A 21,551-nucleotide genomic window follows, 5' to 3' on the forward strand; every position below is an offset into this window, starting at 1 on the left:
TCCAACAGTGTTACTTCACCCTGCTGTGTGTGGGCTTGCGTTTTCCTGCAGTGTGTGTGTGTGTGTGTGTGTGTGTGTGTGTGTGTGTGTGTGTGTTAACCCTGTGTGTGTGTTTTCCTGCAGTTTGTGCAGAGGCATTCAACCCAGATGAGGACGAGGAAGACACAGAGCCCAGAGTGGTTCATCCTAAAACAGACGTGCAGCGCTGTCGACTGCAGGAGGCCTGCAAAGACATCCTGCTGTTTAAGACACTAGACCAGGTACACACACACACGCACACACACTCACACTCACACTCACACACACTCACTCACACCTCTGCTTTCCAGCCAGTCCAGCTCTATGTGCTAAAGTGACGTCTCTGTCTCGGCCTGCAGGAGCAATTCTCACAGGTCCTGGACGCCATGTTTGAGCTCGTGGTCCAGGCAAAAGACCACGTCATCGACCAGGGAGACGACGGAGACAACTTCTACGTCATAGAGAGGTACACACGCATCCAAACACACACACACACACACACTGTGTCTGTCTGACTGCAGTCCTATCTGTCAGTTGTACTCTCTGTCCCTGTGTCTTTTCTGTCTGTCTGTCTGTCACACGTGTGTGTGTTTTTGTTTGACAGCTCCTCTCAGTAAAAACAGGTAGGCGGGCCTTGCAAAATAACGCGTTGCATCACGACGGCCACTGGCCAGCGTGCTTTAAAACCGTCCGCTGCGCACACACTAAACACCTCCTAGCAGGCGTCCCCGCCGTGTAAATCCAACGCACCGCATGTGGGCCCCGGGTCTCAAATTGTCAAAAGACAGACAGACCGTCCCCGATGCCATCTGAGGATCATCTGGACGCGACAGGCACTGGGGGCCGGAGCCACACCTGGCTGGGAGACAATCCCGTCTCCTCTCTCGTCTGCCCCGTGATGGGGCTCCCTTCCAACACCCCTGTCTTATTATCAGCCCCACGGCGCCGGAAGGCGCCCCCAGGCCTGTCTGCAGGAGGGGGAATGGCTAGCGGGGTTTTAACAGGGTGGTATATATATATGTAAGGCCGTTTTTTCGGCCTTCCGCGGGGGGTCGTCTGAAATGATCCAGGGAAGGAGGTTTTTGTTGGGGTTTGGGGAAGATGATGAGCCGCAGAGACGCTGCGTCACTGTTTGGTCGTGGAGTATTGCATCCAAAGGTTACTCACAGCGATTGATTTTATTATGCTGGGATAGATTAAGCAGGAGGGATGTGAATAACTCAAATTTTTCATGCTCGAATAATCAGTGGGTGGTATGAACAAATAATCGATTATTCGACGTGTGCCGACATTCACAAAGGCAGCCATGGGTCATCGACAAGGAATCACTTAATATCTTAAACGCAAAAAAACAAACTTTAACAGCGAAAAATCTAATTTATTCTGGTATAAGCATCAGGATGGGAGGACCGATGCGGGTCGTAAATTAGCTTTGGCTAGAAACACTATGATACGAACATGAGATGAGTGTCTCACGCTGTGTTATGTTTCTGTATCTGTCCCTATTCAAATAAGCCTTAAATAATAATAACAATTAATTTGGCTGTTACAGCAGGAGTAAAGGACAGTAAATACTGATAATGTTCAAGGAGTAATACAAAATGTTCAATGGGAATATGCAAAGAACTACAAAAATCTCATATTTAAAAAAGGATGGAGTAGATCACATGGAGTTTGTATTTTACATTATAAAGTGTAAGTCATACATGTGCTCTTGTCTGGGTTTCATCCAAGCATGTCGATGGCCCACATTTCCAGCTTATGAACACATGAAAGCATACAGCATATGGAACATACATTAACCACAGAGTACACACTGGCTCCACTGATAACGGCTGCTACGGTTCAAACGGTTGTGCGAACGGGAGGCCCCGGACTACGAAACGGTGGGCCCTCTAGGCAGCGGGTCGTTTCTGCAGCGTGGGGGTTGAACAGTACCTGTAAAAGGTCAGCTTCCTGTGGACCTACCGACTAGACCCACGCCGTCCCGCCGGCAGTCCTTCCTGTTGACGCCGGCTCACCGACGCGCCACCATTCTACTGACCCACGCAAAACAACATCAGCACAACTATCAGAACAACCTTATGCCTTAGGGAGCGTTTCATCCTGATTCATTATTTTACGCGTGTTGCATGGACTGTGGAACGTACGTCATCAGGCGCGGTCGACTGTGTTTTCACAAGCGTTCAGGGCCAGTCTCTCCAACGGCTCCCGCGATGGTCAAGGATGACTGGTAACATCAGGAACAGCCCGCTCTGCTCCAACCTTCATGAAAAACACCATAGTGTGTGTGTGGGTGTGGGTGTATGTGTGTGTGTGTGTGTGTGTCTGGAGCAGCGTGTTCCCGGTTGCAGGCGACAGCCGATGACCTTTGGAAGCGGCTCAGCTCCTCCACCGCCACACTCTGTTCTTGGGCTTCCCCCTGCCTCGCCTGTGGGGAGGGGAGGGGGTTGACCGAGGGGGAGAGAGGGGGGGGAGAGAGACCTACGTGGAGGATGTTGAGAGTGGAGGGAAATGTAGAGAGAGAGTTGGGGAGCAAAGGAGAGAGAGGTGGAGAGGAGTTGCACGAGCAGAGGGAGAGAAGGAGGCAAAAGGGGGGGAGAGAGACAGAGAGAGAGAGGGAGAGAGAGAGAGGTGGATGGGAGAGAAGGGGGAGGTGAGAGTGGGTGTAGGAGAGAAGGGAGGGTTTGTAGACGGGGAGACAGTGAGAGTGGTGTGATGGGGGCAGGGGGAGAGAGGGAGGTGGAACAGCAACACAACACATAGGTGGCAGGCTGGGAGTATAAGCATCAGGGTGGTGTGGGTTGACTGCCTGAACACGGCGATGAGACGCCAACCATAAACACTTGTTCGCTCACTCACTCACCGACTCACTCAGAAACGCACTCACTCCTGCTCGTCTCTCACTTGCTCACTCAACTCTCTCACCCACTTAAGTAGTCCCTCGTCACCCTCCCTCTCTCCCTCTCACAGACAGTAATGGGAGGCAGGTGTGCAGAATGGTATTTACGGTAGCTCAGTGCTCCTCTTCTAGACTCGTCTGGGGCTGTGGAGATGTTAGACGTCTCCTGTCTTCTGCTGTGTGTGTGTGTGTGTGTGTGTGTGTCTGTGTGTGTGTGTGTGTGTGTGTGTGTGTGTTTGTTTAAGGCTAAAGTTATAAAATCCTAACAAGGTTACAGCTCTTCAAACCTTTGAACCAGGACTTCAACCAAAGCAAAAATCGAAACCCAACGTCTTATACGTACGTGAATCAATAGCTACAAATGAACAAATCTGCGATAAAGCTCACCTCCCTATACTGTCCTGTGGTCACCCTATAAACCCCGCCTCCTTCTGCCAAGCTGTGTTTTTAATGCATGACCCTAGCAATGTCTCTGTGTTCCTTCCTCGGCTTCCTGGCCCTCCGCCATGCTACGCTACGGCCTCACCGCTAGCGCTGAGTATATCGCTCGCTCTGGGCTAAGCCGGGTGTCCCCCGTCAGTCCACAGCCCGATCATCTCCTACTCTAATCCCGATCATCCCCGGGGTCATAGCTGGTCACCCGGGGGGCTTAGAGCCCGGTCTGGGCCAATCATGGCGCAGACAGCCATTCAAATGGCCGGTTAATCCGTCTATCTCATTGTATTGTGTCACCGAGGCCCCAGGTAAATCCTTGGAGGGGGAGGGACCTCGACAAAGGTGTAAAACAAACACTGCGGCTCAAATACACATGCATGCACGCACGCACACGCACCTATACACCTACACACAAAATACACACATGATTTCAGTTCCAGTCTGGATGTATTACTGTGAGGCTGATTGCAGTGGCCTGGGTGAACTGCTCTGACAACACTGTCTGCAAACAGGCTTGTTTATAAAGCTTATTCAATTGCGAGTTAGGAGCCAGAGATAACTACGGCCATGGAGCCTCCTTACTTAATCACTCTGCACACACGTTAGACACACACACAAGCATATGATTGTGCACTGCGGGCGCACATACGTGTGTCTTGTGTGCTCCAGATGCACTACAGGGTTGTTAAAGCTGATCGATGAGACAGATATCCCTAGCCTGGCCTGAGCGTCGAGAAGAACCCTGATGAGCTCTTTCACTGGATCACATGATTTACCATCTAATTCTTGGTATTCACTCACCCCTTTCTCTCAGGCAATCTCTCTCTCTGAGTCTGTCCTCTCTCTCTCCAGCTCGGTCTCTTTCTGTCTCTCTCCTAACTCTTTCTCTCTCTCTCTCTCTCTCTCTCTCTCTCTCTCTCTCTCTCTCTCTCTCTCTCTCTCTCTCTCTCTCTCTCTCTCTCTCTCTCTCTCTCTCTCTCTAGCTCGGTCTCTCTCTCTCTAGCTCGGTCTCTCTCTGTCTCTCTCTCCCATCTCTCTCTCTCTGTCTATCTCTCTCTCTAGCTCGGTCTCTCTCTGTCTCTCTCTTCCATCTCTCTCTCTCTGTCTATCTCTCTCCCATCGCCGCTTTCTCCCATCTATCTCTCTGTGTGTCTCTCTATTCCATATCTCTGTCACTCTGCCTCCCCGTCTCCCTTCCTCAATTCAATTGAAAAAGCGCTTTATTGGCATGGAGAATGAACCCTCCCCGTCTGTCCCCCCCCCCCTGTCTCTGGGCGCAGGGGTGTGTACGACATCGTGGTGAAGGACGTGTGTGTGGGCCAGTACAACAACAAGGGCAGCTTCGGAGAGCTGGCGCTCATGTACAACACCCCGCGGGCCGCTACCATCGCAGCAACCGAGGAGGGCGCTCTCTGGGGACTGGTGAGCCACGCTTTTATGTATATCATTTTGTATGAAAGTTTACAATCAATGTGGAGAACGTGTGTGATGCGCTGTGGGACCTCGTGAGTGTTGTGTCAAAGGTGTTTGCGTTAGCGACGCTATCGGAGGCAATGTGGATTTCATTGGGTTACTTTGCGTCTGAAAAGTGATTTAGTTCCGTTTGGTGGAGGATCTTTCCAGGAATGGGGTCCTCCTCTTTGAATGAGGTGACTCGTACGGTAGCCTGTGTGCTGTAAGAGCTCCTCCTTGTGGCGAGGGGGAGGAACAGGTCAAACCTAGGTTGAAATAAACTAAATGAGCTTTTATTTTATTTCTATGACGAAAGTAAATGCACTACTTAATAGTTAGACGGGGATGCTGTTTGAAATTGAAAGCAGAGTCATTTGTCTGTCCAAGAGATTAATTCAATTAGATTGATTCAGGCAAACGGAAGCCATCCTCATCCTGCTCGCCTGTTATATCCTCTTCGTTACAATAAATCAGGAAATTAACGATCTCTCTCTCTCTCTCTCTCTCTCTCTCTCTCTCTCTCTCTCTCTCTCTCTCTCTCTCTCTCTCTCTCTCTCTCTCTCGCTCTCGCTCTCGCTCTTTGTGCCGACTCCAGGACCGTGCCACATTCCGCAGACTCATAGTGAAGAACAATGCGAAGAAGAGGAGGATGTATGAGGCCTTCATCGAGTCTGTGCCCCTACTGAAGAGCCTGGAGGTGAGAATGGGGGAGATGGGTCTGGCTGTTAATCTACATAACATCAGCTCCTTTCAATACAAAATCATAATAAAACATGGACATGGTGTGAGCGACTACAATAAGGTGCCGTTTGTGTAAAGATTTCTCTTCAAGAAACTCTCTTTTGATCTCTCTCTCTGTCGTTCTTTCTCTTTTGTCTCTATCTGTCTCTCTGTGACGTCTTTCAATCTGTCTCTCTGTGTTGTCTCTCTATCTGTCTCTCTGTGTCATCTCTGTCTTTCTGTGCCATCTCTATCTGTCTCTGTCTTCTCTGTCTGTCTCTCCGTCCCTGTTTTTTTGGGGTCTCTAGTTGTCGGAGCGGATGAAGATCGTGGACGTATTAGGCATGAAGCAGTTCACAGACTCAGAGAGGATCATCATGCAGGTCAGAGACATTCACCTTTCTTTTGCTACAACGGGAATTGTTTAAGAAGTAAATTCATCCATTTGGTGAACCATCAGAATAACGTAATTTGTGGTATAGTTAATTTGTTACAAAGTGCCTAATATGAAGTGATGTGATGTGAATATGATGTGCGTAAACTGTACATAATGTGGTGCTCGGTGGGATACGTTGAATAGTCTATTGAGTGTGATCAGATATCTGTGGGTAATAATCTCTTCTGATCCCTTATTGCAGGGAGACAAGGCAGAGTGCTTCTACATCGTTGAGTCCGGAGCGGTGAAGATCATGATGAAGAGCAAAGTAAGTCATAACCTTCTTCGCCATTCTTTTCCTCCTCTTTGCCTGTCAGCATTTTTTGAATGTCCCCCGTGTTTCCCGCGGAAAGTCTGCGTTAATTATGTGGTATAATAGTAGTCAGTGTTTCAAAGGGCAATATAAGATAGAGCGTAAGCAACGCGGTTCAAAGGTAATGCCGCTGGTCGTTGCAGTATTAAACATTAAGCTGGGTGTTCTGGGTGCTCCGTGTCTCTAAATACTAGACCCAAACTGCAGGAGCCAATCCTTGGAAGAGCCTCTAAAGATTCCTGCAACTGGCTTTAAATTGGTGCCAAGGGAGGTCATTTGGCAAATTGAGATGAGCCGACATTAAGTCAAACCGTTCTCCCTGCTCCCTGCCCCTCTACTTTCTCCCTCCTTTTGCTCCCATCTCTCTCTCTCCCCCTTTCTTCTCCCCTCTACTCTCTCTCTCTCCCCCTTTCTTCTCCCCTCCACTCTGCCTCCCTCTCTCTTTCTCCCCCCCCCCCCCCCCCCCCCCCCCGCAGACCAAGGCGGACCATGCGGACAACATGGAGGTGGAGATCGCTCGCTGTACCCGGGGTCACTACTTCGGAGAGCTGGCCCTGGTCACCAACAAGCCCCGCGCGGCCTCCGCCTACGCCGTCGGGGACGTCAAGCTTCTGGGTACACATACACCCGCACACACACACATACACACATACGCACACACATGATAGGCTAGAGTCATTTATCATAGGGCCTCCGAAACACATACTGTACATACACACTGATACACATAGCATAATGGATCTTAGGGCCTGAGAAACACACACAAACACACACACACACACACACACACTGATAAGCATAGCAATATGAATCTCAGGGCCTCAGAAACACATACACACACACACACACACACACACACACTGATACGCATAGCATAATGAATCATAGGTGTTATCCATGTGTAAACAATCCTACGCACTCACCCTGGAATCTGCAAACACATGAAAGGGTGGGAGTAGGGGAACTGGTGCTGGGGTGAGGGTGTTTGACTACCAGCCAAAAGGTCCCGAGTTCTGATCCCAAGTCCTTAGCAGCTTGAGGCCACATCCCTTCCTACTTTATAATGACATGTATGAATGGTAAATGAAGGCTAGATATACATTGCTAGAAACAAATATACTGCAGAAGGTTGTCACTGTTTACCTGTGTGTGGGTACAACCTGTTATAATAGCCCTCTCTCTTTCTCCCCTCTCTCTGTATGTCTCTGTATGTTTCCGTTTCTCTTTTGTCTGTCGTTCCTTTCTTTACTGTCTACTTGTTCTCTCTGCATTTCTCTCTCACTCACATGTTCGCTCGCTCTCTACATCCTCTCTCTCTCTCTCTACATCCTCTCTCTCTACTCGCTCTCACTTCCTCTTTCTCTTTCTTCTGTCTCTCGGTCTCCCCCTCCCTCTATCCTTCTGTCTCTGTGTCACCCCTCCCTCTTTCCCTCGGTCTCCCCCTCCCTCTTTCCTCTGTCTCTCTCTGTCTCCCCCTCCCTCTTTCCTCTGTCTCTCTCTGTCTCCCCCTCCCTCTTTCCTCTGTCTCTGTGTCTCCCCTCCCTCTTTCCCTCGGTCTCCCCCTCCCCCCCTCCCCCTTTCCCTCGGCCCCCCTCCTCCCCTCCCTCTTTCCCTCTGTCTCTCTGTCTCCCCTCCCTCTTTCCCTTGGTCTCTCTGTCTCCCCTCCCTCTTTCCCTTGGTCTCTCTGTCTCCCCTCCCTCTTTCCCTCTGTCTCTCTGTCTCCCCTCCCTCTTTCCCTTGGTCTCCTCCCACCCCCCCCCTCCCACTCTGCAGTAATAGACATACAGGCCTTTGAGCGACTGCTGGGCTCCTGCAAGGAGATCATGAAGAGGAACATCTCCCACTACGAGGAGCAGCTGGTCGCACTCTTCGGCTCCAGCATGGACCTCAGAGACTGAGACCCTCACTCCGGCTCCTCGCTGTGCCTTCTACACACACACACACACACACACACACACACACACACACACACACACACACCACACACACATATGCACACACACACACGCATCAACACACCCGCCGCCGTCGTCGAGGAAAAAGAAAACGATATGGACATTACGCCGTTGTCACCCAAGCTCGAATAAACTCTATACCGTTGTCGTTGGCATTGCAGTGTACCCTGCTCCACACCGATAACGCTCTCCCTCTCCCTTCTTTTTCTTTTGATATGAACTCTATACAAGCATAGGATTCATATAAAAACAAAACAAAGGAGAGTGGTTTACGAATCAGTCCACAGATTTCTCAAGCCTCCTCAAGTCCCATCTCTACCGGGTGCCTCCCCCCCCCCCCACCCCCTCTTAGCAGCTGCTGAGTCAGGTGCTTGTACTCTCTCTCTCTTTCTCTCTCTCTCTTTCTGTACGTCTCTCTCTATCTGGCTCGCTGTCTCTCTCTCGCTGGCCCTCTGTCTCTGGCTCTATCTCTCTTTCTAAAGCTCTCTCTCTACACTGGAAGACACCAGTCAAAGCAGTATAGGCACACTGGCATGCACGCACATACACACACACACACACAAACACACACTTTTATGTACTTATACCTACATAGGCACTGAAAAAGACGTCCAAATCCCTTTTGTCTACTTACACTCATGTCACGCAAAAACTGCTTGACACACTCCTTTATACACTCACCATATAGTTAAACACACACACAAGCACACATTTTTGCATAGCTTCAGTGAGCTTTAACATACACACACAGACACTCCAAAACTAACTTTCACATGTGCAGACATTGCATTTACATAGACACGTAGACAACACAGTTGTCGATAGCAAGCATCAGCCAAGGACACACGAACATTCTCACACAAACACTCACACTTACTCACACACACACACACACACATACTTAGGCACCTGCAGTTGCAAAAACAGACACATGGGAAAATGGAGAAACAAGGAAAAACTACTTACAGGAAAAAAGAATGCAAAATGCAAAAAAAACAAATAAAAATGAAGAAACGAGGAGTTTTAGAAACATTTTATGGAGATAAACAAAAAAAGAAGCTTTGATAAAATATTATTTAAATAAACAAAAAAGTGTTTCCTCTTTGGGAGGCGGGGGTGTGGATCTTTGTGAGTGCGCTCCACTTCTGCTGTTGTTGATTGAGTTGAGTTAGTGCTGGTGTCTTTCAGTACCACCGAAGAAGTCAAAACCAGAGCAACCCCACGTTTCTGGGTCCTTGTTATTCTGTAATTGACGCCACACAGTTGTATTAATTATTAATGTATTGTTATTATTATGATTATATATTCAGTTATTTTTGTTTTACTTTGACCAATTCTGATTTAAAAATAGAAAAACACCCATCCAACATCCATCAGACAAAATGTAAAACAAAAAAAATATATATTAATAAAATAAAGTTAGTGCTTATTTCTCCATGATTATTCTTGAATGAGTTGTCCTGGATTTAAAAAAATATGAAAAAAAATAAAGCAAACATTTTGTTAAAAAGTTTGTGGTGGTGGCTGACATTTCTTGTTTTTCACTTATAAACGCTCTTTCTATAACTTGTGGTGACGTATTTTTCTCTTTAATGTATGCTAATTAAATTCCTAACTTTCCTGTAAGACTTACTCTGTGGCTTTTTATAAAACCAGTCCAATATAAATTCACTACTTTTGTTAAGTGATGGACGTTGTTACAACCCCAAAGCACTAGAGGGCTCTAGCTGGAAATGTTAGTCCACTTGTGTGCTTCACATGCACTCGCTGTCACCTATTACGCTATCGATGAACACATTTTATAGACTGGGCTAAACCTTTAATAGGCCCATGGGCTAAACGAATTTGATATCAATAACAAAGTTACCCACTAAATAAAGTGGCGTATATAGTTGTAGTTATGAAGCGTGTAACGTTATAATCTCTCCTCGAAAACTTCGAGGAAGATCCTGTTCTTGGATGAACTGAGAACTTCTTCACAATGTAAGTATAACGTTAATGTCCTGTTGTATAATGTAAATGGTCTGTATAACATACAAGTGTGCTTTATCCTTAGTCGTTTGCTGCTATTCATGAATACACGTCTTGACTCGATGGAGATTACACTGAGCACTACATCTAGCCAACTGTGTTTCTGCATGCCTGGCTGGTAATGAATGAGCATGAGTGTGTAACTAACACTATATCACACAGCACACCAGGTCGCAGTTATAATTTGAGAAGTTGTATTGCAATAGGTAGTGCTCTTACAATACGTCCGTGGTAGCCAGTGCATTCATTGCCTTTTTTGGCTTGCAGCGTTTATTTCTGGTGAGGAAGTACTTCTGGATATATATATACTTCCTTATATGGTCATACGGCTAATACGTTCTTATTTAAAATCCATTGGTTTTGTCAGCACGTTTGTTATTCATATAAATACCCAATACCTATGCTTTAAGAGTATTGGGTAAGTCTTTGCAGGTGTAGACCTTTACCTATCCAGCGCCCCAGATCTGTTTCTGGGTGGGGGGCGGGCTACGTGTTTGAATCCAAGCCGAAAGGTTCTGGGTTCGAACCCAATGTCCAAAGTCCTTACCTGTAGGCATCCTAAAGTAAAATGACCTTACCCCTTACATGCCCCTTCCATATATATATTTGTATAATCACACAACATAAATGGTTGCCTTTTTGTTTAAGTCTAAAAGAGCTGTCTGGAAATGGTCCTGTACCCCCTATTCCTGTTATTTCCTGTGAGAAGCCATGACTGATTATTCAGGGTATAGTCACGCAGTTCTCTCTGTAAAGTCTGCTGAGTTACAAACACCTTTTTTTTTGCAAAGTGACAGTTCTTAGCCTTCACAGCAGGAGCGAGAATGCCCCACTCGGGAGTCGGGCGCACAAGACTAAAGCAAAAATTGGACAATCAAGAGTGACGACACTCCATTTGCACAAGCCAGGGAATGGTACCACACCGTGTATCAAAAAGTGTGCTCTACATTTAATGTTTAGAATTCCCCCATCAAGGTCAAACCATGTTAAACGTCAGATGGAGCCATTCCAATCACTCTTTACATTGTGACCACTTTATGAATATGATATCCATCCTCTTGGCCGATACGTCAGTCTTCTAGTCCCCCAAACGTACATCAGCCAAAATGTGTTCAATCTGTGAACCAAAAACAGCAAAGAGCTTCTTCACTAAGTAGAGTGGCAGATGGTGGGTGGTAGATGAAGAGTGGAAGACGAAGAGGAGCTTACAATGGGGGATAGGCGGTGGGGGTATAGTCTCGAGTGTCAAGGGTGTTTGACCCCAAGCCGAAAGGGCTCTGGGCTCCAAGCCCAACGTCCTCAGCTTCCTTGAGCAAGCGGCCTAAACCCCCACCACCACACCACCATCAATAAACGTCCACTCACGGCCCCGGCCTCAGAGTGACAGCCCTTCTATCTGTCGTTAGATTATCACCCCGCAGACCTGTTTCCTGTTGCGTGCTCCTAACATCCTCGTTTTCTAACGCGTCATCGCGGGTGGCCCCGGGTGGATCAGGGTGCGTGTCAGGGGCTGGAGGTTCATAGCTCTTGAGAGAGTGGTGTTTGTCTGGTCTGGTCCCGCGGTCGAAGTGTTTTCATCCCCTGGCCTCCCTGTCTTCAGCTCCTCCGGTGAGTCCACCGCACTTCTGCTGGGTATTCTCCTCGTTGGCTGAGGGATCTCCTCGTTGGCTGGGGTTACTCCCAATTTGAACTGTAATTGGATGAAGCGCGGGTCAATAATTAAACAGGATTGTAGGGTTAGGGCGGTATCGCAAACAAAGTCATGAAATAAATCCCCTGTTGTTGGGAAGTGCAAAGATGCCCTTTGGAAAGTATGAAAATGGGAGCTTTAAAAAAAAAAAACGAAAACAGAGAGAGAGAACTTACTTATGTGATACAACCCCATTTATCCATATGTTGACCTATACTCATGTGATGACCCTCTGTTGTTTGAAAGCCAGTAACGGCTGTTACTTTGAATTCTTAAGCGTATCGTGATTTATATATCATTACTGTGTAGTAAAAACTATGTTTATGTTGATCGACTACTCCATATTGCCCAATCCCTAACGTATCTGAAGGATGGTCTGTCTGTCTTTGGGGGGGTTGGGTTGCTGCTTGATGCTGTGTGCTCAAAGATTGGTCTGTTAAGTGACACCAATGTATGGCGGACTCTCCATTGGTGGATTTGCCTACACAGGAGCAACAGAATGCAAGACGCTCCGTGCTGATCGAAGACTAAAACGGTGCCACCTGTTGACTAGATCACAACAGCTCTCCTTGTTCCTGGATCTTGCATACGCAGAACATCTCTTCTCTCTGCTTGTGAACGCGATGATATGCTGCTCTGTGGTTGGTGTGTTGGGTCACTCACAACCTACTTCTCTTTTCATAACGCTTAGAGGACTTCAAGTACGCTCCATCCTTGCATACCAATGCAGCCGATATTTCTCTGAGGCAAAAAGATGAATCTACATTTATAACAGTTCTGGCACTGGCGCTCGGAAATCAATATTAGGATTACGAATCGAAAAAAGAGGCAGCGAGCCCTGCAAGGAAAAGATGTAAAAGATGTTTCACTGGGTAAAAGCAAGCAACACACATCATAGTTAACACACGTGTGTTTGAACTGCCCATTCAATTCTGTCACACACAGAGCATGGCACTAATATGAGCATGTGTCAGGAATCAACCACATGCTGAACTAGTTGGCCTGGCTGTGGGAGAAGGTGTGAGGAGACCTTTGCATGGGGGTTTGGTCGAAAGACACTGAATCAGCAACTATTGAACACCGAGGACGATGATTGACAGGTGATGTCCCCTTCAACCCCCCCCCCCCCCCCCAACCCCCTTCCTCATCACAACAGGTGTGACCCATCGGAAACACCGGACTCTCCGAGCCAAACGGACAAAAACGGCACGCCAGTGCTTCCTCAAACCCCCGAAGACCTCCGCCACAACCTCAGTCCCGGCCCCGCCCATGACGCCGACGTCGGGCTCGAGGCTCCCGGGGAGACGGGACCTCGTCACCATCGCCATGGTAACGGACAGCCCCAGGAGGAGGTGGTGTGGGTGGTCCCCATCCACCGGCGGCCCGACCTCCTGGTCCGCTGTGCCGACCTGGTGAACGAGGAGTGGCGGCGGAGCCAGGGCGCGCGGCTCCACTCGCTGCAGAAGTCCTGCCAGGAGTTCCCCGTCAGCCTGGTGCTGCTGGCCGGGCCCCCGGGGGCGGAGCGGCTGCTGGGCCACGCCCGCCTCTCCCGGGTGGTGGGCCACGGGGCCAGCCTCTTCGTGGAGTCGGTGGTGGTGCCGGCGGCGGAGCGCGGGAAGGGCCACGGCCGCGCGCTGATGGAGCTGACGGAGCGCTACTGCCGCGGCCGCGGGTTCGGCCGGCTGTGCCTCACCACCCACGACAAGCAGGGCTTCTACGGCCGCCTGGGCTACGCGCCGTCGGGCCCCGTGCAGAGCGCGGGGGCCCTGGCCTCCGTCGTTCCCCTGGAGACGCTGCACAAGCTAATAAAGCCCTCGCCTTCAGCCGTCTCTCAGGGAACAGCGCCGCCGCCTGACGCCGTACCGCCCCCACCACCACCACCACCACCACCTCCACCTCCTCGAGTAGCGCTTCTCCACTCTCTTCCTCCCCCACCACCACCACCACCACCACCTCCACCTCCTCGAGTAGCGCTTCTCCACTCTCTTCCTCCCCCCCCACCACCACCACCACCACCACCACATCCGTCACAACCGCCTCTACCCTGTCTCCCTCCCCCTACCTGCACCCCTCCCCCAACCCCTCTTCTACCACCTCCCCCACCACCACCTCCCCCCTTTGCTCCACCTTTATCTCCTCCTCCTCCTCCTCCTCCTCCCCTCTCTTCCCCCCCATCAGCAGAGCAGGGCGGTCACATGACCACGATGGACACTCCTTACCGGGATGCCAGGGGAACGCCCGTATTCTGGATGCACAAAGACATCTGAAGCCCTGAACATGAAGCACTATACCTAATGCACTGCAGTGCAGTGTGCATGCAGGCCTGTGCGGCAGACAGACATGCACACACAAACTCAATAGCGGGAGACGCAATTCACGGTGGCTCTAACAAGGCAATGGACCTGCCTGATTGGGTGACTGAAGGATCACCTGGTTCAACCTTACACACGCGCGCACACACACACACACAGACACAGACGTTGAGTTTGTAGTGTAAGTGTACCTGGGAAGCAGCGACCGAAGACGACGGACAAGATTTGGGAGAAATTCTTCTGCCATGTGTAGCTTGTACGATCAGATGTCTGACACATACGTTACCTTCGCACGATGGCTGAATGGACGGATCTGGATGGTTGCTCTGGGGTTCTGTGTGCTTTACTCACACGTTTAAGTATGGGACTTTATAGAAGCAGCTCAAAAGTATCAAAAACCAGTGAACCAGTCTCTATCATAAACCACTCTTTAAACCAGTGAACCAGTCTATCTTAAACCAGTGAACCGTCTCAATGTTAATGGAATGCTCAATCTCGATTTAGAGATTTCATTGGATAAAATCGAATAATGATATACTCCTTCGAACACATAAAATGTGTTTTTAGAAAGTCAAATCATGTACATTTATTTAAATGCTTTAATAATCTAAAGTGCTCTATAATTCGCCTCACAGGCATGCCAAATTAGTTTTGAAGATGATGGAATTTCAAAAAGAAAATGACCAGTTCATGTATTGCATTATTGTTTTACTGCCCAAATGTGTTTTATTCTAAGAAATAAATACTTTTCTCACCATGTTGATTCCCTATTATCGTGTTTACTTCACTATTCATCTCGCATCCGTAGTATGATGTTGCCTTATTACATCTGAGTGACCACAAAACAAAACATTAACATAGCTTAGATGGAACTATCTGTATAATGCAGTCTTATATTTATCATTGACAAGAAAATGTTCTGTCAACAGCGGAAACGTTCTGTGCATGCAATATTGCGCCATCATTTCCGCCTGCATTGTTTCTAAAACAAAGATATCATCAGTACTGTCAGTTCCTTAAACCATCATTTGAAGGCCATCTGAGCATGTATAAGACCGGCCTTCTTCCTTCCAACCCTCCCATTGGTTCTTTATTTGACTTTATATCATTAGTCTCTCCTATAAATACAGAATGCACAGCCCCTAAAGGCTCTCATCCTCTCCCCCTTCAGGACGAAGAACACCCCCTCCCAGCCTCAACCACATGGAGCTGTCTGCCCCCCCTCTCCTCCTCCTCCTCCTCCTCCTCCTCGTCTCCCCTCCACCCTGCGCCAGCGACCTGCCCACCCCCCTCACGCCTCCGGATCCCTCCCGCCTGGAGGGGTCCGCCCCGGTGGTGACGGGACGTCCGTTCGTGGTGGTCTGGAACATGCCCACCGCCCACTGTGAGACCCTCTACGGGGTGAAGCTCAACCTGGGGGACTTTGACATCGTGGTGAACTCACGACAGCACTTTGATGGACAGGTGAGTGAAGGTCAATGAGTGCTGAGGCTGTTAGATTATGGAAAACAAGTCATAATCTCGATTATTTTGGTCAATATTGGAATCATGATTATTTTTGAGACATGAAACATAATTTCCCCTAAAAAAAATACACAAAATGTTCAAATATAAAATAATGTACAAATATGTATTCAGCTGTTCTGCAATTTATATTAAGCATTTAATGAATAGAATAAATATACTTAAGAAAATAAAAAAATATAAACGTTTAAACGAATTATATTAGTTTGGAGATTGTCATCAAAATCGCGATACATTTTTTATTAATCCCACAGCCCTAGATCAATGCCAACCCCCGTTCACAGGCGTTACCTTCCCTGAATGTGCGTATTGGAGAGAGAGGGGGGGGGGCAAGACTACCGGGAAAGCTTCAGAGGGACCAATATGGGTTGCATGGGTTTAACACAGAGAGAGAGAGAGAGAGGGAGAATCTTCCGATAAATGGATATCTGTTCTTATCGTTATGTTTCAGGTGTAGCTTTGTCCAATTATTCATCCAAAAACGTTATATTCCTCTCATCTTTGTTATGTTTTTCGTGTCATGCTGTTTCACTGGCTGTTGACTGGTGTACACAGCTCATTGGAAGTCAGATAACAGAACTTCTGTTGCGGTTCACCAGGATGACCCCACAATTCATGGAATTGGTGCCGTAGATTCCTTACCCAGAAATAAAATGTGAAGTGTTTATCAAACCAGTCCTAGATGATGCCATTCTACCTCATGTAAATCATGTCTGCTAACTAATAAAAAATATTCTAAAACAAGACTCCTATTACCACTATTATTAATCATACTGCATTTCTTTACGCTGTTTGTGCCAAACAGCATCGTTAAGGCAACAATAACCACACTCAGGACTTTAAGACAACAGCCCACATCACAACCCCACAGACTCGTATCAGTTGGCAGGATCAAACAAGAGAAACACATGAAGCGATCGAGAGAAAGAACCCTTAACCGACACCACACACAGCGATAACCCTCCGCTCCTCTGATCGTGGTTCCACGTCGACGCAACACAAGGGGGTCTACGGACCCCTTACGTCCTTGCGGACCCTCCTTGCGTCCACCGCAAGGGCCTGACGTGCGCCTCCTAGAAATCACATCCTTGCGTCGAGGCGACGGCAGCAGCAAGGGCTTTGATTGGTCCGCTCCCTAAAACCCGACGCAGAACCAAAACCGGTTCACGACTCCGTCAAAGCGTCTGCGTGGTCCTGGCGAAGCGTAGAAGTTGAACCATAATCAGCCCTTAACCCCTGCCCTCTCCCCCCCCCCCCCCCCCCCCCCCGCTTCCCCAGAACATGACCATCTTCTACCGCGACCGCCTGGGGCTGTACCCCTTCTTGTCCCGCGACGGCGCCAGGGTCAACGGCGGCCTCCCGCAGAGCGCCGACCTGGGGGCCCACCTGGCCCTCGCCGGGGGCCAGATCTCCCGCCGGCTGCGCCCCGACTTCGCGGGCCTGGCCGTCATCGACTGGGAGGAATGGCGCCCGCTGTGGGCGCGCAACTTCGACTCCAAGAAGGTGTACCGCCGGCGGTCGGCGCAGCGCGTGCGGGAGACGCAGCCCAACCTGAAGGGGGCGCAGGAGGTGAAGGAGGAGGCCAGGAGGGAGTTTGAGGACGGGGCGCGCCGGCTGATGGGGGAGACCCTGCGCCTGGGGGTCACGGAGCGGCCAGGCGGGCTCTGGGGGTACTACGGGTTCCCCGCCTGCTACAACGATCCACAGAATAAACCCAGAGGTGAGAAGGGGTCGGCCGTCCCGTGGTGGCGAGGGTACACACGCTCTTTACTCAAGTAGAAGGCAAGGCACCTTTGTTTAAGCTGCACTTTTCATACACGCGGCAGACTCGAAGGGCTTTACGTAGAAAAGAAAAGAAAATGAAAAAAGGAAAATAGATAAAAGAAAACAAAGGCAAAGTATAGAAAATGCATTCTAGAAAGTGCATTTTGTTTAAGATTTAGCAGAAGGCTAAAGCCAAACCTTTAGCCTACTTCTAAGAAGGATAGATACTTGTGAGGAAAACCGAATCTGGCAAAAGTAGAACAGATTTAACTTCTTTACTTTAGTAAAAGTGAAAAAAGTACCAGCTCTGAAATGTACTAAAGAATGAAAGTAAAAAGTATACCCTCAGGAAAGCATCTAAAGATCAAACGACTTGGCTAAAGAACTGTGCCCAACTTTTATTTTTTACTTTGATTATTTTTAGATAACAGCATGGAATAAACAAGAAAGCATCAATGTACACAATCTGCATACTGAGAATTGAAAATAAAGAATGGCAGGATTCAAACATTTATCATTACAACAAACCACAACATTCAGTCGGTGACAGAGGTGGTTTTGGCCCGGGGCTCATTGCTGTGCTGTGTCCACATCCGTGCCGCGGTCAGGGGCCAACTACACGGGGCAGTGCCACCCGGGGACCAGGAGGCTGAATGACAAGCTGGACTGGCTGTGGAGCGAGTCCACCGCCCTGTACCCCAGCATCTACCTGCCCCGGAGGCTGGCTGGGGCCTCGGAGTCGGCGCTCATGGTCCGGTAAGAGAGGAACGTCTGTCTGTGTCTGTGTCTGTGTCTGTGTGTGTGTGTGTGTGTGTGTGTGTGTGTGTGTGTGTGTGTGTGAGAAAGTGGGATTGTGTGTGTAAAAGTGAGATTGTGTGTGTGTGTGTGTTTGTGTGTGAAAGTGGAATTGGCTGTGTGTGTCTGTGTGCGATTGGAAGTGAGATTGGCTGTGTTTGTGAAAGTGGGATTGGCTGTGTGTGTGTGTGTGTGTGTGTAAAAGTGAGATTGTGTGTGTGTGTGTGTGTGTGTGAATGTGAGATTGTGTGTGTGTGTGTAAAAGTGAGATTGTGTGTGTGTGTGTGTGTGTAAAAGTGAGATAGTGCGTGTGTGTGTGTTTGTGTGTGTGTGTGTGACAGATGCATGACGTGATGTCCCCCCCCCCCCCTCAGACACAGAGTGCTGGAGGCTCTGCGGGTGGGGTCCATCTGGCCTCACGACAACACCTCGAAGAAGGCCACGCCCGTCCTCCCTTACGCCAGGCTGGCCTTCACGCACACACTCGACTTCCTCAGCGTGGTATGACGCACAAAATAAATAAAAACGCCACACATAAAGACACACACGGCAATATTAAACACACGCTACTACACACACGCAAACCATCAAAGGCTGACTCTGAGAGACTGTGTGTGTGTGTGTGTGTGTGTGTGTGTGTGTAGACGGACCTACAGCATACCCTCGGGGAGGCTGCAGCTCTGGGGGCGGCTGGAATTGTGCTTTGGGGAGAGCTGGAGTTCGCCAGGTCAAAGGTCAGTGTGTGTTTGTGTGTTTGCGTGTGTGTCATTTTTCTCTCTGGGGATATCAGTGCTCAGGGACATGAATTGTTGTATCAAACCAAACGCATGTAACACATCTGAATTTAAATAGCACGGTGCTGTCCCAGTTATATGGTTCAAATAGATTTAAACAAAAAAATCAAGAACTATAACAGTCATTCAGCAAGCATGATTTATTACTAATCCTATAGACAAGTTATCCTTCATATTTTGAATTATCCCGCATACCGACTAGAAAGTCTGCTTCAAACCAGAAAACACATGTCTTGTTGCTGCACTTCATTTTGCTGGCCACCATATTCACATCACGCCATGTGTCTAACTACTGTAGGTCTGGCAGCTCTGGGAAAACTCTTTGCCACTAGGGAGGAGGGGGGGTCTCCAGAGTCTTAAAGGTTGCATCAGCGATGCTAGGCCAGTAGGCCGAAACATAAATGATCACATTCATCTGATCTTTGCTCACGATCCGCCGGCTGCCCGCCCCATAAGCAGGCCGTCAAACGATCTCTCTGTAGGCAGCCTATGCTCCGAGATCCTACACAAAAACAGATGGTTTTACCCACCACTCAAAACCAAAATAAATAGTATTCCAACCAATCACCGACAAGGGGTGGGTGTTGTGGGGTTTTGCGCTGCGTTCATGATCGTTTTTACTGGTTGCACGAAACGCGGAGGGTAGGGGCGAGCTGGCTCTGTCTGTTCGGGATCTCGCTTCAAATACCGACGGAAGTGACGTCACCCGACATCGCTGATGCAACCTTTTAAATGTCCCACGTCTACATGAACGCACCATAACAACCTGGAACCGTCCCCCCTCCTGCCTCCTTTCCCGCCCCCAGGACCAGTGCGTGCTCCTCAGGGACTACCTGCACGGCACGCTGGGCCGCTACGTCCGCAAGCTCCGGAGGCGATCCCACCGCTGCAGCCGCCGCCGTTGCCACGGCAACGGGCGCTGCGCCCGGCGCCAGCCGGGCGTCGGCCACATGGTCCGCGACGGGGCGTCCGGCCAGTCGTCGTTCTCCAAGCACTTCCTGTGCCACTGTTACCATGGCTGGGGCGGCCAGCGTTGTGGAGAGAGCATGAAGTAGGAGCGCTCCCGGTGACAGTTTGGGACCGAACACCGCTATGGTTTTGCCGTCTTCATCGATGAAACTTGAAGGTGACATATTATACCACCAGGTGTCAGTGTGATTAGCCGTTACAAGCCGTTTTCAAAACGGCTTGTAACGGCTAATCACACTGACACCTGGTGGTATAATATGTCACCTTCAACTTTATTTGACTTAATTGTAAAAGTGCCTTGGCTTTGAAACTGTAAGAATGCTGAATAGATGGATAGGTACATCGGCCACCATTACACCATTACATTTGTATGACATTGATATCACCGGAACTAGAATGTAAGACTTATTTAACATACTACTGTTTATTTTCCTTATAACTAACTCATTGGCAGCATTGATTGTATTCTCAAAACAAAAAGCCTGCTGTGCAGATTGTAAGTCTTCAGTGCCATGCATTCTATTAAGTTGCTCTTAATTTCAAATTTCCAAAGGCTCTTTCACATCATGGAAAGTGTTGTGTCCAGACTGTGAAGAAAATCTGTCTTAATATGCCGCTCCCAAGTCTCAGTTCTGAATAAATAATCACACGTGTTTGCAAAAAAGATTTGGACGTCTCTTTTTCCCCCAAATCACCGACAAGGATAAATAAAAATAAAGCGATCAACTGTCAATCTAGCAGGGCTGACGGGAGTTTCAGTCTCTCTCTTGCAGAGCCATTCGTGTGCTCGTGTGTCTTCAAGGCCTGTCCCTCAGAGCGGTCAGGTTGTGCCTCAGGGCCTGTAGCTCCTGAATCAGCTTGGATATCTCCATGGAAACGTCCTGTTTCTCCCTCACGGCCTCTGTGAGCGTCCGTATAGCGCCGCCCTGTTGGACTGGAAGAGGAAATGACAATGAATGATAATAACGATGCGCCGCAACATAATTAATTACAGAAAATGCTAAATTAGTAGAGGGAGGATTGCTTAGTGAGACTGTTAGACTTGCTTCTGACATCACAAGTAGGCGTGTCCACCTAGATGTATGCTGGACCAGCAGTCTACCACCCTACCCAGTGGACTGTGGCAAACGTTGCACATCTATCCATCATGCATCTAGGTTGACACGCCCACTTGTGATGTCAGAAGAAGCAGATTTTCAACGGCTTATCACACTCACACCTGGTGGTATAATATGTCACCTTTAATGACATGCTTTGGACAAAAGTGTCTGTTAGGATGAACCAATGGTCATCTTGAATTAAACACAATAGTACAGTAGTATAGTATGTACAAGGTGCGATGCAATGTTGGTCAAAGTTCTTAATCACTATGGTACCAGTGTTATGAATGAATGAGATTCAAACAGTCTGACCCAGGAAGTAGACGGTGACGAACAGAATG

At 48.7% G+C, this 21,551-nt stretch overlaps 3 protein-coding genes across 4 annotated transcripts in view; all 3 read left to right on the forward strand.

The window, feature by feature from the left end:
• Positions 1 to 9,744, forward strand: part of prkar2aa (protein kinase, cAMP-dependent, regulatory, type II, alpha A) — a 40,073-nt gene extending 30,329 nt beyond the window's left edge. For both annotated transcript variants that reach the window (XM_079741443.1, XM_079741442.1), the window contains exons 4-11: positions 124 to 260; positions 378 to 484; positions 4,636 to 4,777; positions 5,403 to 5,504; positions 5,836 to 5,910; positions 6,166 to 6,231; positions 6,753 to 6,891; positions 8,050 to 9,744. In XM_079741443.1, coding sequence (XP_079597569.1) covers positions 124 to 260; positions 378 to 484; positions 4,636 to 4,777; positions 5,403 to 5,504; positions 5,836 to 5,910; positions 6,166 to 6,231; positions 6,753 to 6,891; positions 8,050 to 8,174 — 893 coding nt within the window. In that variant the 3' untranslated portion in view covers positions 8,175 to 9,744. The remainder of the gene's footprint in view (positions 1 to 123; positions 261 to 377; positions 485 to 4,635; positions 4,778 to 5,402; positions 5,505 to 5,835; positions 5,911 to 6,165; positions 6,232 to 6,752; positions 6,892 to 8,049) is intronic.
• Positions 9,745 to 10,020: 276 nt separating this feature from the next.
• naa80 (N-alpha-acetyltransferase 80, NatH catalytic subunit) lies at positions 10,021 to 15,009 on the forward strand. Its single transcript, XM_079741821.1, has 2 exons — positions 10,021 to 10,214; positions 13,109 to 15,009. Coding segments are annotated over exons 1-2 (1,113 nt in total). The 5' UTR covers positions 10,021 to 10,212; the 3' UTR covers positions 14,220 to 15,009.
• Positions 11,779 to 20,377, forward strand: hyal3 (hyaluronidase 3). Its single transcript, XM_079741820.1, has 7 exons — positions 11,779 to 11,870; positions 15,436 to 15,728; positions 17,067 to 17,508; positions 18,161 to 18,308; positions 18,722 to 18,848; positions 18,992 to 19,081; positions 19,948 to 20,377. Exons 2-7 carry the CDS (start codon positions 15,468 to 15,470, stop codon positions 20,194 to 20,196), a joined length of 1,317 nt encoding a protein of 438 aa, XP_079597946.1. The 5' UTR covers positions 11,779 to 11,870; positions 15,436 to 15,467; the 3' UTR covers positions 20,197 to 20,377.
• Positions 20,378 to 21,551: the final 1,174 nt, after the last annotated feature.

Source organism: Pollachius pollachius (genome assembly GCF_949987615.1).
Source record: "Pollachius pollachius genome assembly, chromosome: 8".
NCBI lineage: Eukaryota > Metazoa > Chordata > Actinopteri > Gadiformes > Gadidae > Pollachius > Pollachius pollachius.

Excerpts from the sequence above, each read along its gene's own strand:
- hyal3 (XM_079741820.1), top strand. The coding sequence starts at position 15,468 with ATGGAGCTGTCTGCCCCCCCTCTCCTCCTCCTCCTCCTCCTCCTCCTC. Across the intron at positions 18,849-18,991 it reads CACTCGACTTCCTCAGCGTG|ACGGACCTACAGCATACCCT; the intron begins GTATGACGCACA and ends GTGTGTGTGTAG. Across the intron at positions 19,082-19,947 it reads TGGAGTTCGCCAGGTCAAAG|GACCAGTGCGTGCTCCTCAG; the intron begins GTCAGTGTGTGT and ends TCCCGCCCCCAG.